At 42.7% G+C, this 19,942-nt stretch overlaps 1 protein-coding gene across 5 annotated transcripts in view; it reads left to right on the top strand.

Moving 5' to 3' along the window:
• Positions 1-19,942, top strand: part of PHKA2 (phosphorylase kinase regulatory subunit alpha 2) — a 74,008-nt gene that overhangs the window by 36,749 nt on the left and 17,317 nt on the right. For all 5 annotated transcript variants that reach the window (XM_039852312.1, XM_039852315.1, XM_039852311.1 and 2 more), the window contains 9 exons: positions 3,285-3,380; positions 6,618-6,725; positions 7,761-7,839; positions 11,025-11,159; positions 11,841-11,950; positions 13,075-13,219; positions 13,477-13,555; positions 16,809-16,978; positions 17,748-17,924. In XM_039852312.1, the coding sequence (XP_039708246.1) occupies positions 3,285-3,380; positions 6,618-6,725; positions 7,761-7,839; positions 11,025-11,159; positions 11,841-11,950; positions 13,075-13,219; positions 13,477-13,555; positions 16,809-16,978; positions 17,748-17,924 (1,099 nt within the window). The remainder of the gene's footprint in view (positions 1-3,284; positions 3,381-6,617; positions 6,726-7,760; positions 7,840-11,024; positions 11,160-11,840; positions 11,951-13,074; positions 13,220-13,476; positions 13,556-16,808; positions 16,979-17,747; positions 17,925-19,942) is intronic.

The following is a 19,942-nucleotide window of genomic DNA, read 5'->3' on the forward strand; positions in this document are numbered from 1 at the left end:
GAGTTATATGAGTTCTTTATATATTTTGGATATTAATCCCTTATCAGATGTATCATAAGTGAATATCTTCTCCCATTCAGTAGGTTGTCTTTTTGTTTTGTTGATGGTTTCCTTGCTCTGCAAAAACCTTTTAGTTTGGTGTATTCCCATTTGTTTATTTTTTCTTTTGTTTCCTTTGCCTGAGGAGATATATCCGAAAAGAAATTACTAGTAGCAATATTAGAGACTTTACTACCTATGTTTTCTTCTACAAATTTCATGGTTTGGGGACTTACATTTAAGTCTTTAATCCATTTTGAGTCTATTCTTGTATATGATGTAAGAAGGTGGTCCACTTTAATTTTTTTGCAGTGTCTGTCCAATTTTCCTAACACCATTTATTGAAGAGACTGTCTTTACCCCATTGTATATTCTTACCTCCTTCATCATATATTAAGTGAGTGTATAGGTGTGAATTCATTTCTGGGCTCTCTATTCTGTTCCACTGATCAGTGTATTTGTTTTTATGCCAATACTATGCTGTTTTGATTACTGTAGCCTTGTAGGATAGTTTCATATCAGGTAGTGTGATACCTCAACTTTGTTCTTCCTTCTCAAGATTGCTGTGGCTATTCAGGGTCTTTTCTGGTGCCATATAAATTTTAGGATTATTTGTTCTAGCTCTCCAAAAAATACCATTAGTATTTTCATAGGGATTGCATTGAATCTATAGATTGCTTTGGATAGTATGGCCATTTTAATGATGTTAATTCTTCCTACCCATGAGCACGGTATATGCTTCCATTTATTTGTATCTTCTTCAGTTTCTTTTTTCAATGACATAATTTTCCAAGAACAGATCTTTTACCTCCTTGGTTAATTTTATTCCTAGGTATTTTATTGTTTTTGATACAATAGTAAATGGGATTGTTTTCTTAATTTCTCTTTCTGAAAGTTCATTATTGGTGTATAAAAATGCTACTGACTTTTGAATATTAATTTTGTAATCCTGCTACTTTACTGAATTCATTGATCAGTTCTAACAGTTTTTGTTAGAATCTTTAGGGTTCTCTCTATATAGTATCACATCATCTGCAAATAATGAGAAATTTACTTCTTTCTTTCCAATTTGGATACCTTTTATTTCTCTTTCTTGTCTCATTGCTGTGGCTAAGACTTCCAGTACAATGTTGAACAGAAGTGGTAAAAGTTGACATCCTTGTCTTGTTCCTGATCTTAAGGAAAACGCTTTTAGCCTCTCCTCATTGAGAGTGATGTTAGCTGTAGGTTTGTCATATATGGCCTTTAACATGTTGAGGTATGTTCCCTCTATTCTGACTTTGCTGAGAGTTTCTATCATAAATAGATGCTGGATTTTGTTGAGCATTTTTTTCTGCACGTATGGATATAATCATATGATTTTTATCTTTCGATTTGTTAATGTGGTGTATCACATTAATTAATTTGCAGATATTGTACCAACCTTGCATCCCAGGCATAAATCCAACTTGATCATGGTGTCTAATATTTGTAATGTAATGCTGAATTCAGTTTGCTAATATTTTGTTGAGGATTTTTGCATCAATGTTCATAAGAGAGATTGGCCTATAGTTTCCTTTTTTTGAAATGTCTTTGTCTGGTTTTGGGATCAAGGTGCTGGTGGCCTCATAAAAGGAATTAGGAAGCCTTCCCTTTTCTTGAATTTTTTGGAATAGTTTGAGAGGAATAAGTGTTGATTCTTCTTTGAATGTTTGATAAAATTCGCCTATGAAACCATCTGGTCCAGGACTTTTTTTGTGGGGGAAGGAGTTTTTTGATTACTGATTCCGTTTCGTTAGTGGTAATCACTCAGTTCAAATTTTCTGTTTCTTCTTGACTCAGTCTTGGGAGATTGTATGTTTCTAGGAATGTATCCATTTCATCCAAATTGTCCAATTTGTTGGCGTATAATTGCTCACAGTATTTTCTCATGATCCTTTGTATTTCTGTGGAGTCCATAGTTATTTCTCCTCTTTCATTTCTGATTTTATTTATTTGAGTTCTCTTTCTTTCTTCATTGATGAGTCTGGTTAAGGGTTTATCAATTTTGTTTATCCCTTTGAAGAACCAACTCTTGGTTTCATTAATCATTCGTATTGTTTTTGTAGACTCTTTTTCGTTTATTTCTGCTCTGATCTTCATTATTTCCTTCCTTCTACTCACTTTGGCCTTTGTTTGTTGTTCTTTTTCTAGTTTTTTTAAGTGTAAGGTTAGATTGTTTATTTGAGCTTTTTCTTATTTCTTGAGGTAGGCCTGTATTGCTATGAATTTCCCTCTTAGGACTACTTTTAGCTGTGTCCCATAGATTTTGACATTGTTGATTCTTTAGTGATTATCTTGGGCCTTATATTCTCTGTCTTTTTATACCAGAACTGAAAAATCTCAAAAGGATGGAGTTGGAATTTAAATTTTGAACAAGCTTGACAATAATCAGACACAACAAAAAAGCTAAGGAGACAAAAAAGACCATGCTTATTAGTACCTTATTCTCTAGGTCTCACAGAATTTACTACCCTTACACTTATGCTATTTCTTCTTCTTGCTGCCCAATGACATTTTAAAAAATGACACACCCCTGGTCATGCTTCGCTCACCATGAATTTCAAAAGAGAAGAAAATGAGATCTGAAAGACATTTGACTGGGATCTCCAAACACAGAATGTGTTAAATAGCTGTGTAGCTGATTACAGGTTTTTTCCCTTTCTTCTTTTTCCTTTTAATACATAGGTTTTTATCACTACCTTTTCAATTTAATGGAAATGTTTACATCAACAGCTTTTATTATATTGAGTAGTGCATACTAAGAATCGGGGTACATGTATCATAGTACATATACTTGCTTTCTCTCACATCAGATTCGTTCAGCAAATATTTCTTAAGCAATAAATAAATTTCTTGGGCCTTTTAAGTGGAAAACTACTGTTAGGTGGAAATAGGATATGCTGCTTAAGATCTGGCCTCCACTCCAAGAAGCTTTTAGTCTAGCTGGTGAGACAAAATTGAAATATGTGAGAAGAGTGACATGTTTAAATCATGAGTTATAGACAACACAGAAGAAATCAGTTGCATTTAGCTTCTTTTTACATTCGCCGGCAGTAAGAGTCCCAGTTCCTCTTACACTCCTTGAGCTGAAGGTATTTGTGTATTTCTTGGCCCTGTGTCCTACTTCTAATCTGTTGCCAAGAGAGCTGTTTTTCTATGTTGCACTGCCAGGACAGCATTAAGGACCCCTCTTTCATACCATGGGGGATGGGACTATTTTTCAGGTCCAAGAATACCGAGAGGCCCTGGAGGGAATATTGATCAGGGGCAAGAACGGAATCCACCTGCTGCCAGAACTCTATGCCATCCCACCTAACAAGGTAAGCAGGCACTGCTTATCAGGAGCAAAGCAAGTTGGTGCTTGGCCTTTTGGTATTTTTCATCTCCCTTCCAGACCTAATACTTTTTCTCCAAGAGAAGTGGATTGTAAAGCCTTCGGTAGTGCTCCTGTCTTTCACAGGAGTTATGGCTTAAGAGCCATGCTTGACCAGAGGTGCCCCAGGGACCGTCAAAGGATACCTGTTTATCACCTGAGCCCAAGGCCAAATGAGCCCCAAAGCACGAAACGCTGTTGGGTACTAGGTTCTCACACACTTCCACAGAAGAAACCAGGCAGAATCTCCCTGGGGAAGGGTGAGAGATGTGTGGAAATAGTTGAGAGTCTCTTCCTTTGAGTCAAGCCATTCCCACGCCTAGAGCTTGAGTAATCACTTAGAAGCCATTCTGTATCAGGAGAGAGAAACTGGCCAGTTCCAGAAAGATGCCCCAAAGATAGTTTCATCCTATCCAGTTACTAAATTGGGCGACTATGGATGGACCTATACATCTTGGTGAGAACACTTCCTTATACATGTCTCATGTTTAGAAGAAAAGAATTCTTGATTCAAGACAATTTGTCCTTCAGATGTTCCTATTGCTTCAGAGCTTCTTGTTGCATTTGTGGAGGAAGAGACTTCAGAGAACAGCATCTTCTCCACAATTGACAGGGCCTGCAGGAGACGGTAACCCAGCAGAAGCTGTCATGCCACAGCTTTGGTTTAAGAGTTCCGTGGTTGAATCGGGCCCACAGGCACATGGTCAGGGGACTGGTAGGGCCTCTGAAATTGCGTGCCTCCACCTAAAGTGGTTCTTGAACCTGTCAGGGCTCAGATAGCACTGGATTCCGCCTGGGACCACACCCCAGATTCAGCGCCTCCCCCACAACCCTCCACTGCCTCCTAATGGATGATACATCTTCAAGTGATGGAGAGTCCCTCACTACAGACCAGACCATGTTGTCTACAGGAGCTCTTTGCTCTCTAAGTGTCAGAGACCTAGATTTCCTGCAAATGTATTTATTTTACTATGTGTGAAGTGTACGTGTTGGTGGTAAAGGGCTGACAGTGGGGGCTGGATAGTTATTTTTTAGCAACTACTTTTTCAGGTTGCCTCTTTTCCAGTACTGAGGCATTTGGCAAAACAAAATTAGTAATGGGAGATCATTTGGAACCTGGAAGCAGAGCAAGGGAAAATAAATGACTTCAGGGATATTTTACCTATTTTATGGTAGAGAATAAGCATCCATCTGTGTTCTACTGAAAAGCACATTTTCCTGACTACTAAATGCTGCGTGATACTTTTCTTTCTGATGAACAGTGCTGGCTACACGTTATAAAAAGTTACTCTGCAACTTTTTCTTTTCTAAACTCCACACTGACCTTTGGGTTTCTACTTGTCGTGGCAACATCCTCCTTTATCCAATGGATTTACACGTAAGCTAGGCACCAATTTTGAACACTATTTTATGTAGACCACAGTTTATGTTGGATGCTTCCAGAAGACAGCTGAGAAGGTTCACTCGTCACATCAGTGACATGTAGAAACCACTGCAGACAGGGCTACCCAGACCCATATGGCACCTTTGTGCATAATAGGAAAAGGGCCTCATCCTTAGAATGGCTGTAGCCGCAGGCCAAGGTAGCATCCAGCCTGGAGTTCAGCCTTACTCACTTCCTCAGCCAGACATGCTTGTACAAGGTGCCACCATGTACAAGGTGCCACCATCCACACGGGCCTCCATTGGACAGCTTGAGACTAATGCAATGTGCCCAGCAAATGTGCATCAAGCAGTTGCTCTGGGCCAGGCACCAGGCTAGGTCCTGGGGCACAAACGGGTTACAATGCCAGCTCTTCCTCTTCGAGCTTGCAGGCGAATGGAGGTCAGAGGAGCCAGTCCGGGGGACAGAGGACAGACACAAGAGTGATGGCAGCAAAGGCTTGGTGCACTAGAGAAACTGCAGGCAGATCAAAAGGACGAGGGTAGAGAGAGGCAGAGGGATGCCACCACAGGGAGGCAGGAGTCAGCCCGTGGGTGGCAGGAGGGCAGAGCCAGGCTGTCTTTTGATCTGGACTTCTTGTCTGCCTTGTGTTCTTTGCATTGATTATTTCTCATCTTAGATCTTTGCAGTCTTTCTGAACACTACTTACATTTCAAATAGCTTTAACATACAGTCTGATTGTAACAGTAATCCTGCATACTGTAAAACATCCAGGATTTTGTAGAAAGAAGTAGTATTTATCTTTAATCTTACTACACAAAGATAACCACGCTGACATTTTGGAGAATCTCCTCCCACACTATTCTATTTGATTATTTGATTACTGGCGATGTTTAATTCTCTTTAGTTTACGAGCTTAGGCTTTCTTAATGTTTACTACTAAGCGAATTTAAAAAAATTTTCTAAATATATTAATAACGTCACTGATTAAGCCACAAGCAGAGAATGACTCCCGTCATGGCGTGATTTTCCCCTTCGAAGAAGGATGTGTTTCCTATTTCCTTTGATGGGCTGTCTTCTGGAGGAGAAAAGTGGTCACTAACAATACCCCCAAAAACATCATAACTAAAACCCCAAAGGTCAGCGTGGAGTTTACAACAGAGGAAGTTGCAAACTAACTTTTGCAATACATAGCCAGCTCAGTCCATCGGAAAGAGAACTGCACAAGGCCCCAGCAGATTCAGCTTTTTGCATCCTTGACGGAAAATTCATAATCTAATAGTACAATTGCTTTTCCTCAATAAATAGTGCCACCTTCTGGCAGTTTCTTTGCATAAGCACACAGAGTTTATGAACCCCTGGGGATAGCAAGATGGAAGAAAGCTGACTTAGCATCCAGGGATCCACTGCCATGGCCATAAGCTGATGTTTAAATGATTGCACCCATAATACAGCTGGATGTAAGCATGAGTTATGGAACTTCTTGTTGTCCAGAGCTGTGCTCAAAGAAGGCAAGCCAGGCTTCCAATGTCCATCTCTGCCTTTTGCCATCAGTGTGCTTGTGGGCAGAGCACTGGCCTGGAACTAGGCCTAGATTTGAATTCCACCTCTGCTGCTTCCTGTGCAGCCCCTTGCACAAGGGTTTAGCCTCATAGGCCTCCCTTTCCCAGCTCTCTCACAGAATTGGTCTGGAGGAGCGAATGAGTAGCATTTTGTAAATCCTCAGTATACTCTCCACTATACAGTGACGTGAGCCTTTTTATCCTGACAGTCTGACTTTGGGTTTTTTCTTTTTGCCAGGTAGATGAAGAGTATAAGAATCCTCACACGGTGGACAGAGTTCCTCTGGGGAAGTTGCCCCATCTGTGGGGTCAGTCCTTGTACATCCTCAGCTCGCTGTTGGCAGAGGTAGGGTGCTAGGGGGCTTCACAGATGGGACACTGGAAAAGCACAGGGGCTCTCTGCCCAGTGCGGCTGTGATTGTCTTTGGCATCTCCGCGGCTTTAAAGTCAGCTGCATGGGGTGTGCGGGGCACAAGTGGCCCTTAGGAGCTATAGGTGATGAGGTGAAGGAGTTGTTTCGTGAGTATGATCATCTCCCCAATTTAATGGTCATGCCCTTGGGGGTGGGGAGTCTTATACTTCTGTCATATTAGCAGGGAAAACGCATGTATCTCTTTTGGAAAGCTAGCCCTGCCTCTGACTAGCTCTGTCTCCGCGGGCAGTTCTCTTAACCTCTCCGGGCCTCAGTTTCTTTGTCTGTGAAGTAAAGAGGTTGGATTTGATCATCTCTACGATACCTTCCAGCTCTGATTTCGGTATCAGTGACATGGGAAAGAATAACTGCTGCTGTTTCTTCCTCTTCAATGAGAAGGCCTTCTTCCGGGCCCAGCATTAGGTCCATTTCCGCCTCAGATCTTCCAGAGCACCTCGGTCCCCTCTCTTAGGGCTCTGACCACTTGTAGAAAGTGTGAGGAGATCTATATTCAAGCAGGGAGGGGAGCTTTGTGTTTCAGGTCAGTCAGCCCTGGACCAAGTCCCCACTCTGCCACTCACCTTAAGCACATTACCTTGGTTTTCCCACCTATGAAATGGTGATAACGGTGGTGCCCGCCTGCTAGGAGGCCTGCATGTGACAGTGCACATACCGAGCATGGAGTGAGGGCTCTAGAAGCCGTTAGTTACCGTTGTTCTTTTCACTCACACAAGGTGGCATATTTCACTAGCCCTGCAGAGCCAGGTGCTGAAGACACAATACATTTATCAGGGGTCGTCTAATTGTATACTGTGTTTCGGAGGAAATAAGCGATTGACTTGAAACATCTAGAGGGGTCAAATACTGAATATTTCGAGCCGAGCCCCCGGATATGTCATTTTCAAACAGGTTTAAGGTGAAATTTTAGTTAATTAGCATTTCATAGCAGTAATGCTCCTCTTTTCTTAGGGATTTCTTGCCACTGGTGAAATTGATCCCTTAAATAGAAGATTTTCCACCTCCGTCAAACCTGATGTCGTAGTACAAGGTTTGTGAGCATGTTTACTATTCGTATTTAACTTTGTACAACCCATGTTATTTTTAATGTAAATTGTTCTCTAGTTTCCTATTTAATTTTTAAAAAGTATATATGGATGTATGCTTTAGTGTATATCAATTCTGTGAAATACCTTCTATAATTCAGTAGCTCCCAAAGGCAACAATAGTCTTCCTAATTGCAAAATTATTTTCGACAAAGGAATTATTTTTTTGAATCTAAGCCTAGATTGCAGTCAGCGCACAAGCGATTCATTGAGCATCGTTTTTCATAACTGCCATTTTTCAAGAAGTAGAACAAGAGCCTGGTGAAAATGCAGAACCCTAGGGAGGGTTTATTCATTCTTCCCTCTGAGGTCTGACTGCCTTCCAGAGCTGCAGGCTCATGTTTTCACCTGCCTCCACCTGCCTCCCCTCCTCTCCAGCCAACACCTCTTCCGGAGAGGCGAAAGGCCAGCTTGGGCTGCTGAGGCACTGGCTCTACCTAGCCCTGTGACTTTGCCTCTCTGTGCCTCCGGGTTGTCATGACTGATGCCTCCTCACAGGGGAGCCTGAGACGAACTGACGTTGCCATGGCAGAAGCTCTCAGCATGGGGCGCAGCCTGGTATGCACCCAGCTCGCCATTTCCTCTCCCTACTTTCCTCCTGGGAAGGACTCCTGAGGAGCTCACGTGCCACATAGAGCAGCTTACATACCAGCCAATACCAGAGCACATCATGTTGATACCTTATTTCCTCTAAATGACACTGTACATTTCTTAAGGACAAGGCCCATGCCATTCTTGTAGCTTCTACATTGATTGACACACATGCACTCAATGCATTAAAAACGATTATTAAACCAGTGAAAGACAACCTTCTTTGTGGCCACAGACTCATTTCGCTGCACCTGTCTGTGATGCAGCGAGAGGCCTGTAGGACACCACTTGGTCGATACCGTGAGCCAGGCCCTCCGCGAGATATACCCAAATGTCACAACATTCTGATCAGGCAGAAATTGTGATGATTATGATTATCATCTTCATCTCACACATGAGGCTTAGCGGTTAACTTTTGCACCTTTGGCTTCCACAGCTGGAAGCCAAAGGTGCAAACCCAGTTCCGATGTTCAGGCGGACTGATCTAGCCTGACTCCACAGTGTCTTCACTTAACCAGAGCCCATGCTGCACAAGGCAGCTTTTCTAAATGCAGGCCGGGATATGTTGATGAGTCCTGAGCAGCATTTTTTTTTAAATATGCAGTCATGCACCGCCTAACATTTCAGTCAGCAATGGACCACATACAACAGTGGTCCCGTAAGATTATAATAGAGCTGAAAAATTCCTATCGCCTAGTGATGGCATAACTGTTATAATGTCATAGCGCAATGCATTACTCACGTGTCTGTGGAGATGCTGGTGTAAACAAACCTACTGCACTGCCACTCATATTAAAAATATAGCACGTACAATTACAGCAGTAGGCTATGCAACCTAGGCTTGTGTAAGCACACTCTATGTTTGCATGATGATAAAGTCGCCTAATGATGCATTTCTCAGAATGTATCCCGGTTGGTAAGCAGCACGTGACTATACTAAAATAGAACAGAGTAGAAAGCATTAGAGGGCCTGGCCTAGAGGAAGGGGAAGTACAGTTTCAGAAACTTCTCCACATATGGCTGTATCAGATCATGAGACTCACAGGTCTCAGTGAAACCATGCTTATAAAAGACAGAGCGTGACCACTGTGTGGCTCTGATGTATGTGGATCTCTGTATGGTATTAGAAGTTTTAGAAAAGACAGATTTTTTTAAATTAATTAATTTTTTTATGATGACATTGGTTAATGAAATCCAATAAGTTTCAGCTCTACACTTTAACAATAAGACATATATATATTTACACTGTGTGTTCACTTCCATACTTAGATTTCTTTCTGTCACCACATAGAAAAGACAGGTGTTAAGAGAAGCCACCCACCCAGTCCTGCATGGCTGATGTTCCCATTTGCTGGGGGCCTGGGGGCATCAGCTTCCAATCCCTGTTCAGGTACAGCTGGCCAGTTAAGCATGCAAGTCTTCCCCTGAGGGCCTGTTGTAAAGCTCAGATGAGATCATAGATATTAAAATACTTTGAAAAAGCATCACATGCTATGTAAATATAAGGAGGTGACATTCAGGTTTCAATGGCATTTATGTGTATTGTTCAGGTACCACCAGCCTGTGGGTACAATGGTGGGGCTCAGCGGGGGCTACCTTAGCAGTAATTGAGTCTTCTTCCTCCAGCCCGAGCACAGCCCTAAGCCCCTCCAGTTCCCAGCGGGCTCTGCTGCAGGTGGATACAGCACCAGCCACTCTCTATGGCTGAAACTCCCCTTCTCCAGTCCCCTCCCAGACTCCTTTTCTTTGTCAAAGCACTGTCTCTTCTCTTAAAAGCCAGCAATACTGATTTCAGTGGTCTAGGGGTCTTAGTCCTCCCCACACACACCCCCATGTCCCAGACACTCTGAGCTCCCTGCCTGCTGTAGAACCAGATGCCCAGCCTCACCTACTGGAGATAGGGCCCAAGCCAGCCCACTGGGGGTACAAGGCCTGGCTTTGGGGTGGCTTTTCTCCACCAGCAGGGCCCTGTGCTGTGTTTCCAGGCAGGCCAGGCTGCCCCACTACAACCAGCAGCCCACTAACAGGCCCACTGTCCCTTCTCTCCGGAGGAAAATCCTCCCCCTCTGTCAGAGCTCCCCTGCTGGCATATGCTCCTCTTTCCTGTGCTTTGGGAGCAGGGACACAGGCTTCCTCTGGGTCCTCTATGTGGAGCTGTTTCCACTCCTGGTCCCATGTGAAAAGAATACAAAACAGATGTAGAATAAATGTAGACCCAGAGGGAGGCAAGACTTCATTTGAAATGGGATAATTCGGCCTGGGACCTCTTGAAGACCATTTCTAGAAGTCTTTTATCAGACTGTCTTGTACATTGTGGGTTCTCGATAAGTATGTATCATGGGTGTTGAGGGGAGGCAGGGCCAGAGAGAACCAGGAAGAGCAGCAAGCAGTACAGGCGCTGTTTTAAAAGCCACCCATTGCATGGAGAGCATGCTAATGTGTGTATCATAGGCCAATGAAGAGATCGGTAAATGCTGCAAACTCGTGAAGAGACAAAGGCCACAATCTAATGCAGATTCTATATTCTTCTTGTTTGCAGTTACTGTTCTGGCAGAAAACAACCACATTAAAGAGTTGTTGAAGAAGCATGGGATGGATGTCCAGAGTATTGCTGACATTCACCCAATCCGAGTCCAACCAGGCCGGATCCTCAGTCACATATATGCTAAGCTTGGTAGGTTTGGGGAAATCACGGGGTCTTTTTGGCAAGGGGGCATCTTGGGTCTAGGTTTTGGGTCTGGGGGAGACTGTGGTGTGTGTAAATTCTAAAGAATTGGGCAAAGCAGTAAAACAGATGGTCTTACCATTTCGATGTGAAGAGGAATGGGCACGCAAGCATGTTCTCCTCGTGCCAGTTCAGTACGTGTCTGTTGCCCACCGTAGCTTGGCCGTGCGATTTACCAGATCTGTTGTAAAATAAGCAGCCACCTTTGAAAATTCACAATTGGAACAGTCGTTTGTGTCTTGCTAATGTTTCTAATTTTTATCTATAGTCTTGGAAAATGCTCATTTGTCCATTAAAATGGGACGGGGTTCTCTTTACTTTTTCTAAAATCCGACTTTGTTTAGTGTTATGGCTAAATAAATACTAAATAAATTAAAAGTAAACATTAATAAAGTTCTTTTAATAGTTTTATTCCATATAGATGGTGAACCAGATGCTGTTCGTATACACGCATGAAAAGAAGGGGGTGGGATTTGTTTTTAATTCATCCTTGTCCCTATAAAGAAGGATAATGATATTTAAAAAACAGTGAGTTATTTAACATAAAAATAAGTTCAGTCTTACCCAAAGTCACTTGGATTAGATGTTACTATATTTGCTCGAACTCGTTTCTCTTTTATTTTCAAATAGGACGGAATAAGAATATGAAATTGAGTGGGCGACCATATCGGCACATCGGCGTCCTTGGAACATCTAAACTATATGTGATTAGGAACCAAATCTTTACTTTCACACCCCAGGTGAGAAGAGCAAGCCAGTAGCAAACTAATAAGCGTCCTTTCATTAAGCTGTCTTTTCTGTCTGGTGAGCTACTTTGAATGTGGCAGAATGCATGCATATGTTCAAATGATACCTGATACCTAGTACAATTCTTTACTCATAGTAGGTGCTCAGTAAATGGCTTGACTCAAATCGAGTGTGTCGTGACTTCCAGTCATGAGTAGTAGTGAAATTCACACCGCTTTACAAATTTTCTAGTGACATATTACTTGACTCCCAGTCCTTGTGCCCCTAATCACAATAGTCTCTCACCTTTGCTTAGGTTGTCATCAGACCCTCTATGTAACACACAGCCAATCTGATTTTCAGGCCCTAGTCCCCTTGACAGGATCTTGCATATATCGATTATAGAACTTTTCTTCAGAGTTTTTATTTCCAAAGGAAACTAGTCCTGTGGATCCCAAAGCAAACGTTTTTCATCCATTTGGGCAGCTAGGAAGACCAACTGTGGGGTCACTTGGTCAATGTGGGACACAGCCCACCCACTGCCTGGGCACACAGTCAGTTATGAGTCAATAGCCCCAAGGTGCTCTTTTTCACCCCACCCTACACTATTCACTTAAAGCTTGTGAGTTACTTCCTTTCATAACAAATTTCAGACCAGAGCATGGACTGAGCATGGACTAGTCTAGAGGCCAGGAGAACAATTTGATTTTTATTGACATCAGGCGACAGTGTCTTTAGTTCACATTAACCAGGCCATCAATCAGGTGAACACAGTCTCCACATCTCAGCTGCTCTCAGTGCCCTCACTTGGAAAGCATCTCTGAGCCCAGCAGCCCTGGAGGAGTACGAATTAAGGAGTTATTGATTTCCTTTCGGAGACAGCAGTATTAGGCCAGTTGCTTAAATCCTCATCTGAGGAGCTGTAAATAGATCTAGCCATGCCCCTTTCCCTTCCTGGGCAGGCGACAGGTCGATTTGTCTGATTGCGAGGAGAGCCCTATAATGGGCGGATTAGAGCCAGGATCGAGCCTCTTCTCCAGAAAAGTAACGTAAGGATTAGTGCTGCCCCAAAAGACAGCTGGGGTTGTGTCGAGGAAAGTGAAGGACGGCCTTTTACTTGGCCCATTCTAACTTGCAGTTCACCGACCAGCATCACTTCTACCTAGCCCTGGACAACGAGATGATCGTGGAGATGCTGAGAATCGAACTGGCCTACCTGTGCACCTGCTGGAGGATGACGGGCAGACCCACGCTCACCTTCCCCATCACCAACACCATGCTCAGTAACTCCATAAACTTGATCTGACTGATTTATGTCCCACTGTTGAGATTTGGCCCCTTTTCAAAATGTTTAAAATGGCTCCCATGGACAGAGCTAAACACTGAAAGTGGTTCTCAGTAGTACGGTTTCTTAGCTCAAAAATCTACTATGACATACGTGTTTTAATTAGATCGTGGTGATGAAAACATTTCAGTGCATGCTCTCCCCCCAAAAGTATTCCCAGTTTAAGTAAACTAATTCATCTTTTTTCCCCCTTAGTAAATGATGGCTCAGACATTCATTCTGCAGTGCTTTCTACAATTAGAAAACTAGAGGATGGATATTTTGGAGGAGCTAGGTAATTTATGATGTTTTTAAAAATGAAAGTAACGGTCTTTCTTAAAGTCTTTTGCTGACCTTCTCCCACTCTTTCATATCACTTGCTGAACATAGCAGCATGGCAGTTTAGAATAAAAAGGAAGTTAAAACTTATCTAATCCGGTCACCTAGTGAAACTGGAATCATCTCTAGAGCAGCATTTGGTGGGTGTTAGTGAAGATTTCATGGGCACCAGGACCTGGGGCATAGAGACGTAAACATATCAATTCCTCTGAACTGGCATTCTTAGATGGCATGTGTGGAATGCTGTGTCTGTTTCTGGTAAAAGGCATGGAAGAAAACATCCAGTGCCTAGGATCTAGCGGGTGCTCAATAAACGCTCCTTGAATTGACATGAATGTGCTATTGCCTTAAGAATAATTCATAGAACTTTACAAATTCCTTAGTGGCCCTCAGAGCAGAGGACCTGAATGGGCCTGCCTAGACCACTGTCCTCTCATTCTCAGTGGAATGATACCCATTCCAGTTTGTAGGCTCACAGTATGGCAGACACTCCCAGGTATTACGGTCGAGCACCTTGAGCGATAGGGGGCTCACCACCCAGGAAAACCCCTTCCATTTTTGTACCTTCTGACTGTCCCAAGACAGAGGTTTTCCCTGTAGCAGCTATGCTGTGATCTCTCTGAATCCCCTAGAATATGCCAAGAGAGCCCCAAGGACAACCTCACTGTGCAGCCAGCCTGTAGTGAGGCGTGGCCGTTCCCAGGCTCGGGAAGGCTTCCATTTGGTCCTGGATGGAATGCCATTTGCTAAAAGTGTTTGGGCCTTGAATTCAGCCCTTCCTCTCACATCCTCCCGCACCAAAATTAAAAAAAAAAAATCTTCAAATTGTGATAAATTGCATGTAACGTAAAATTTACCATCTTCAGCATCTTAAAGTGTACAGTTCAGTAGTGTTAAGTACATTCACTTTGTTGTGTAACTAATCTCCAGATCTCTTCTCATCTTGCAAAACTGAAACTCTGTACCCATTAAACAACTCTCCATTTCCCCTGCCCTCAGCTCCTGGCAACCACCCTTCTCCTTTCTGTCTCTAGGTATTTCATCTAAGTGGATTCATCCAGTATTGTTCTTTTTGTGACTGACTTATTTCATGTAGCCTGATGTCCTCAGGGTTGAGTCGCTTTATTTCTAGGTGCTTGGGTTGGCACCTCTGCTCACAGAGCTTGCCGTGGGTTTTGCCATTGACTTGAAATGACCCTCCCTCCGAGCTCCTTCTGGCCTCTTTCAGGAGTGTCAGACCATCCCCAGCACTTTGCCATCTACATTTCCAGCACTGGCGCCATAACTGCAGTTGACGCTCACTTTTATACATTTCACCTCCAGTTTGGATAAGTTCCACCTGGTGTAGGGCATCATAACCGAGAGAAAATACCATATATATACCCATAATTGTTTTTCAAAATAAACTTTAGTTGAAATCGAATTGTTGTCACAAGGACACTGTCTGCAGTTAATCGCACACTTACAGTGTTCTTTGTTGCTTTATATGGATTGCCCCATTTAGTCTTCACTTGGTCACATGGTCCGTATTTCCCATTTCACAGACAAGTAGCTGTAGCCACAGAGAGCCAGAGCACAGAGCGAATAGGTGCAGAAGCTCTGTGTGAGTCCAGAAACCAGGCTCTAACCACCGTGCAGAACTGACCAAGCGCTTGCAGGAATCAGGAGGGCCTCCCATTAGTAGAGTATGACAGACAAAGATTCAGAGAACTAGGGGACGAAACAGGAACACCTAGGCTCCATGGGCTACCTTTCCTAAACCAAGTTCTTGATAGTTACAACTGAATCTCATTTTGCCTTTTTCTTTGGGCCTGAGGGTCTTTAAAAAGCTAAACTCACCCTAAATACCAGTCTATGCTTTGGGACCCATCTGGGGTAGCTTGCTATCAGAAGTCTCTTTTAAATTACTGCCTTTCTACCTTTGACCTGACTTCTTTCAACTTCATCAAAGGGAGGCTCTCCATTGTCTTTCTTCCATGCTCCACCTTAACCTCCTGTTCCCCAACCTCAGGGCGAAAATGTCACTAGAAAGGCCCTGGGGATTGGGAGGTGGGGAGTTATTACAAAGAGGCTGGGCTGTGCTCTGAGGTACATGGCAGGGGAGACCACAATCTCCTGATTCAGGCACACATGGAGACAAGTGTTTCAGAGACCGGGTGGTGGCAGAGGCCCCTGCAGCCCAGGGAAGGCTGCAGCCCTGCCCCTCCCTGGCCAGCTGGCCTGTGTGGGGACGGCAATGTTGATGTCCTGCCCACTTTGTAGATGAATTTTGTGAGCTCCTTGGGGGAGGGGAGGCTAGGAAGGAGCATCAGGACATAAATACTATGAAAGATGCCTAAACGGTCCCTCCTTGCCCTTGGGCCATGTTTATGATGTATAGTCCATTTGCTCCTTGAAGCTCAAGCACCTGTGAATTCATTTGCATCTTCTCTTTAGTTTACTCCTCAAACATTTCTCTCAGCCGTTTCTGCCTCCAAATCTTACATTTCAAGAAGCACACAGAGCAGGCTTTCTTTCTACAGGGTGGACATCCCACATACTCCCCAAACCCGGGGATGGACCTGCAGAACTCGGGAGGCTGCTGCCTCTGCAGTCAGACCCCACGCTGCCAAACCCAGCTCCCGGTTTTCAGCAGAGCTTTTACCAGCCTGATGATGATATGCCAGAGACCCTTTCCTTCAGGTGTCTACTCTGATGGGGGTGGGGTGGGGGGGAGTGGCCCGCCCTTCTCATTCCTTCTAGAGAGAACTTGGGCTCTGAGATGTGCTTACCTGTGCCTGTGTGACCACGTTGTGTGGTAGGAACTCATAAACCATGGCACGAATGTACCCCGTCAGTCATCGCTTATGGTTTTATTCTGGTCCAGTCATTTTAGGGCAAAAATCCCCTAAAGCTTGGTTCTGGTTAAAAGTGGTTCACTCAATATGTTTTGTAAAACTTGGTTTGATTTGGTAAAATAGACTTCTATTTGTGTTGGGTTCGGAAGTAAGAAATCAGTGTGATTCATTTCGGCTTTTAATATGCTGTGTGCTTCTACTTAATACTCGCTATTGAATTTTTCATTTCAATTTCTTGGCTGACTACTGCTAAGTGATGTATTTATTGATACTGGCAGAAGCACCACCTGGTTGTTGAAAAGTCTCTCCGTGATTCACGGTGGAAGTTTGTCCACATGCATCTATATCTCTAACATAATGTCTCCTTGGCAGAGTAAAATTAGGGAGCCTTTCGGAATTTCTCACCACATCTTTCTACACGTATCTGACCTTCCTTGATCCAGACTGCGATGAGAAGTTGTTTGATGATGACAGCGAAGAGAACTTCAGTCCTGATAGTGACTCAGAGCTGGGAGGATATTTGGAAGACACCTACAATCAAGGTATATTATATAGCTAGGAATGCCTTTGCAGGCGGTTCATTGATTTTATTGAAACCTTGGCATTGTGATAAAATTGCCCTAAGACTCAAGCACAGAAAATGACTGGTAATTAACATAACAAAAAAGAGGCTTTGGGAACTCGAATGCATTAAAGTGAATAAAATGGCAGTTTAAAAGCCTCAACTGCAAAAGTGAGGCTTTTTTAAACCTAGAAGGACAAAGAGTTTTAGTAATAAGTACTTTTCACAAAATATATCCTAAAGACAGAAACACACTGATTGCATTTTTAAAGGAATGGTAGAATAATCTAGGATTGGTTAGATATGAGTGTTGAGATCCTATGTATATAACGTTTCTCAAACTGAATAGGTGACCTATTTTTTACTTGTAGATAGTACTTGGGATTGGGGCTGGCGGTTCCATAACGCTTAGCTCACTCATGGCAAGTTGAAAAGATGTCGGCTGCCGGCCCTCAGGTTGTCTTACATATTCAGTTTCTTTTATGATGATGTGATATAAACACTATTCACCTGTATTTTAATTTCCTAGATGAAGTTTTTCCAAACAGTAACTTTATAAACACACACATATTTATGTAAATATCTTTATATTTTCCAGGGGTGGAGTGGGAGTGCAAATATCTATATCAAAACGTTGTCTTCCACTAAATTTACTCAGTATTGTGCGCTACACACAATCACTATTATGCCTTTAGAATATTTCCACAGCTTGTTTTCATCGGCTCTTTTATCTACCTGTCCAATTACAGAAAGCCAGGATGAACTTGACCAGTATATCAATCACCTCCTGCAAAGCACATCCTCGAAGTGCTATCTGCCCCCTCTTTGTAAGAAGACTTCGGAAGACAGCCATGTTTTCAGTGCCATCCACTCCACTCGGGATATACTTTCCTTAATGGCGAAAGCAAAGGGTTTGGAATTTCCATGTATGTTAACTCTTTTATGCCTGTTAAAATAACTTATTTTATCAAAGTACCGCATGAGCATAATTTAAAAGTCAAAGAATCCTAAAAGACAGCAAAATGCAGATGTTTCCTGCCTTACCCCTCCACTTCCCATTGCCCCCACTCCTCCTTAAAGGCAATCACTTCCAACTCTTAGTTGTTTCTTCTGGCACTTACATACGTCCGTATTTCTAAAGTAATTGTGTATGCTGCTGTCTTCATGCATCTGTTGACTTTCTGTTACGGGGTGAAGATTTAGTTGTCTTAAATGACTACTTATCTGTGTCTCTTCCCCTAACCTGCCCATGTAATTGTATTAAAGTTTAGTTAAATCAGTATTCACTCTTTATGTTATTGTGTGTAAGCAAATACTACTCCCAAATGAGCATTATCATATACTATGATGATATTATCATTTTTACTTTTTGTTTTTTTAAAGCTAATAGTTGCCCTATCTTTTAATCTGCTCTGCTTCCTTTTTACACCTTCCAATGGCCTCACAATACAAGTTTCCACAAGGTCAATCATATCCAGGAATCTCTCGGTTCCACTACTTTTCTGAGAGTCCAAAAGTCTTCTGTCTTGCTGATTAAGCTCTAGCCTGTTGCATATCCGGCATCCTGGGAATCTCTTTTGCTTATCTCTTCAGTTGGGTTCCCTGTTTCCTGAATCCGTCATGTTCCCCTTCCTCAATTTATTCTTTTGGTAGAACACATTCTAAAATAGTTTCAGTGGGTTAAAAAATGGTATAATGGAAGAGGGCATGGTGAGGATGGCCTTTAACTTGCTAGTTTCTGAAGTTCACTTCCACTCTTGGCCTGGTTGCCCTCCATGTCCACGGTACAGGTTTTATCTCAGATCTTTCTTTACCATCCTGGAGAGTTCTTTAAGACTTCATTGTCTCCTGCATCAGCTCTCCTGTTTTCTGTGTCTCAACTTTTCTATTCTCACCTTACTCTCCTATTTTGGTATGGGACATCCAGTAGTTTCCTGAGAGACAGTACGTGGTAGGTAAAATTGTTGAGACCTTGAGAATCTGAAAATATCTACAAATATCCTATATCCATTTGAGAGTTTGGCTGGTATAGAATTCTAGATTGAAAATCTAGGGGAATTTCTCTTCAGAATTTTGAAAGCATTGCTTCATTATCTTATTACTATCAGTGTTGCTATTGAGACATCTAAACCCATTCTGGTTTTTGATCCTTCAAATGTGAACTGTTTTCTCTTTGAAAGTTTCTAGGATAGTCTCTGTTCCCAGGTGCTGGAATGTCAGGGATGTGCCTTGATCTGGGAGTATTTTCCTCCACAGTATTGAGTACTCAGTGGGCCTTTTCAGTATGGAAATTTATATTTTTCTGAACAATTTCTTGACTCATTTCCTTTCCTACATTTTCTTCGTTCTCTCTTTCTGGTACCCTATGATGCCCGTGTTGACCTCCTAGAGAAGTCTTTATCAATTCTCTTCCGCTTCCATTTCTTTATTTTTTACTCTGTTCTGAGGGCAATTACTTCAACTTTTCATTCCACCCCCTCAATTTTTTTTTCTCTTTTGCTATCATGTTCTCAATCTTTGTTCTCTAAATTGTGTCTGTACTTGTTTCATGCATGTAATAGAATTTATTACTCTAAGAATATTAATGGCAGGGCTTTTTGGTTTTGTTTTACATTTTCTTCTTCCTAAATGGGTTCCATTTCCCCCAAGTCAATTTTTCCTGTTTGTTTTAGTTTCCGTCTTCTACATTAGAGTCTTTCCCTTCAGTGCAGGGTGTCGCTTGGTTACCTGCTCATGCATGAGAATCTCCACGTGTGTAGGTGGGGCTGTTGAGTTCATAGGCGTAGGCTGGGCAGATTTCCCAGAGATAGTCTACAGACTTCTCTTTTGACAGGTAAGAGTCTGGTTGCCTAGAGCTATACAGTTACTTGTTCCCCCTAAGGAATATACCCAGGCCTTCACATATGCCAGTCAGCCCCCACTCTAGAGATACCCCCCTTTTACC

The sequence above is a fragment of the Pteropus medius genome, unplaced genomic scaffold (genome assembly GCF_902729225.1).
Source record: "Pteropus medius unplaced genomic scaffold, Ma_sr-lr_union100, whole genome shotgun sequence".
NCBI classification, from domain to species: Eukaryota; Metazoa; Chordata; class Mammalia; order Chiroptera; family Pteropodidae; genus Pteropus; species Pteropus medius.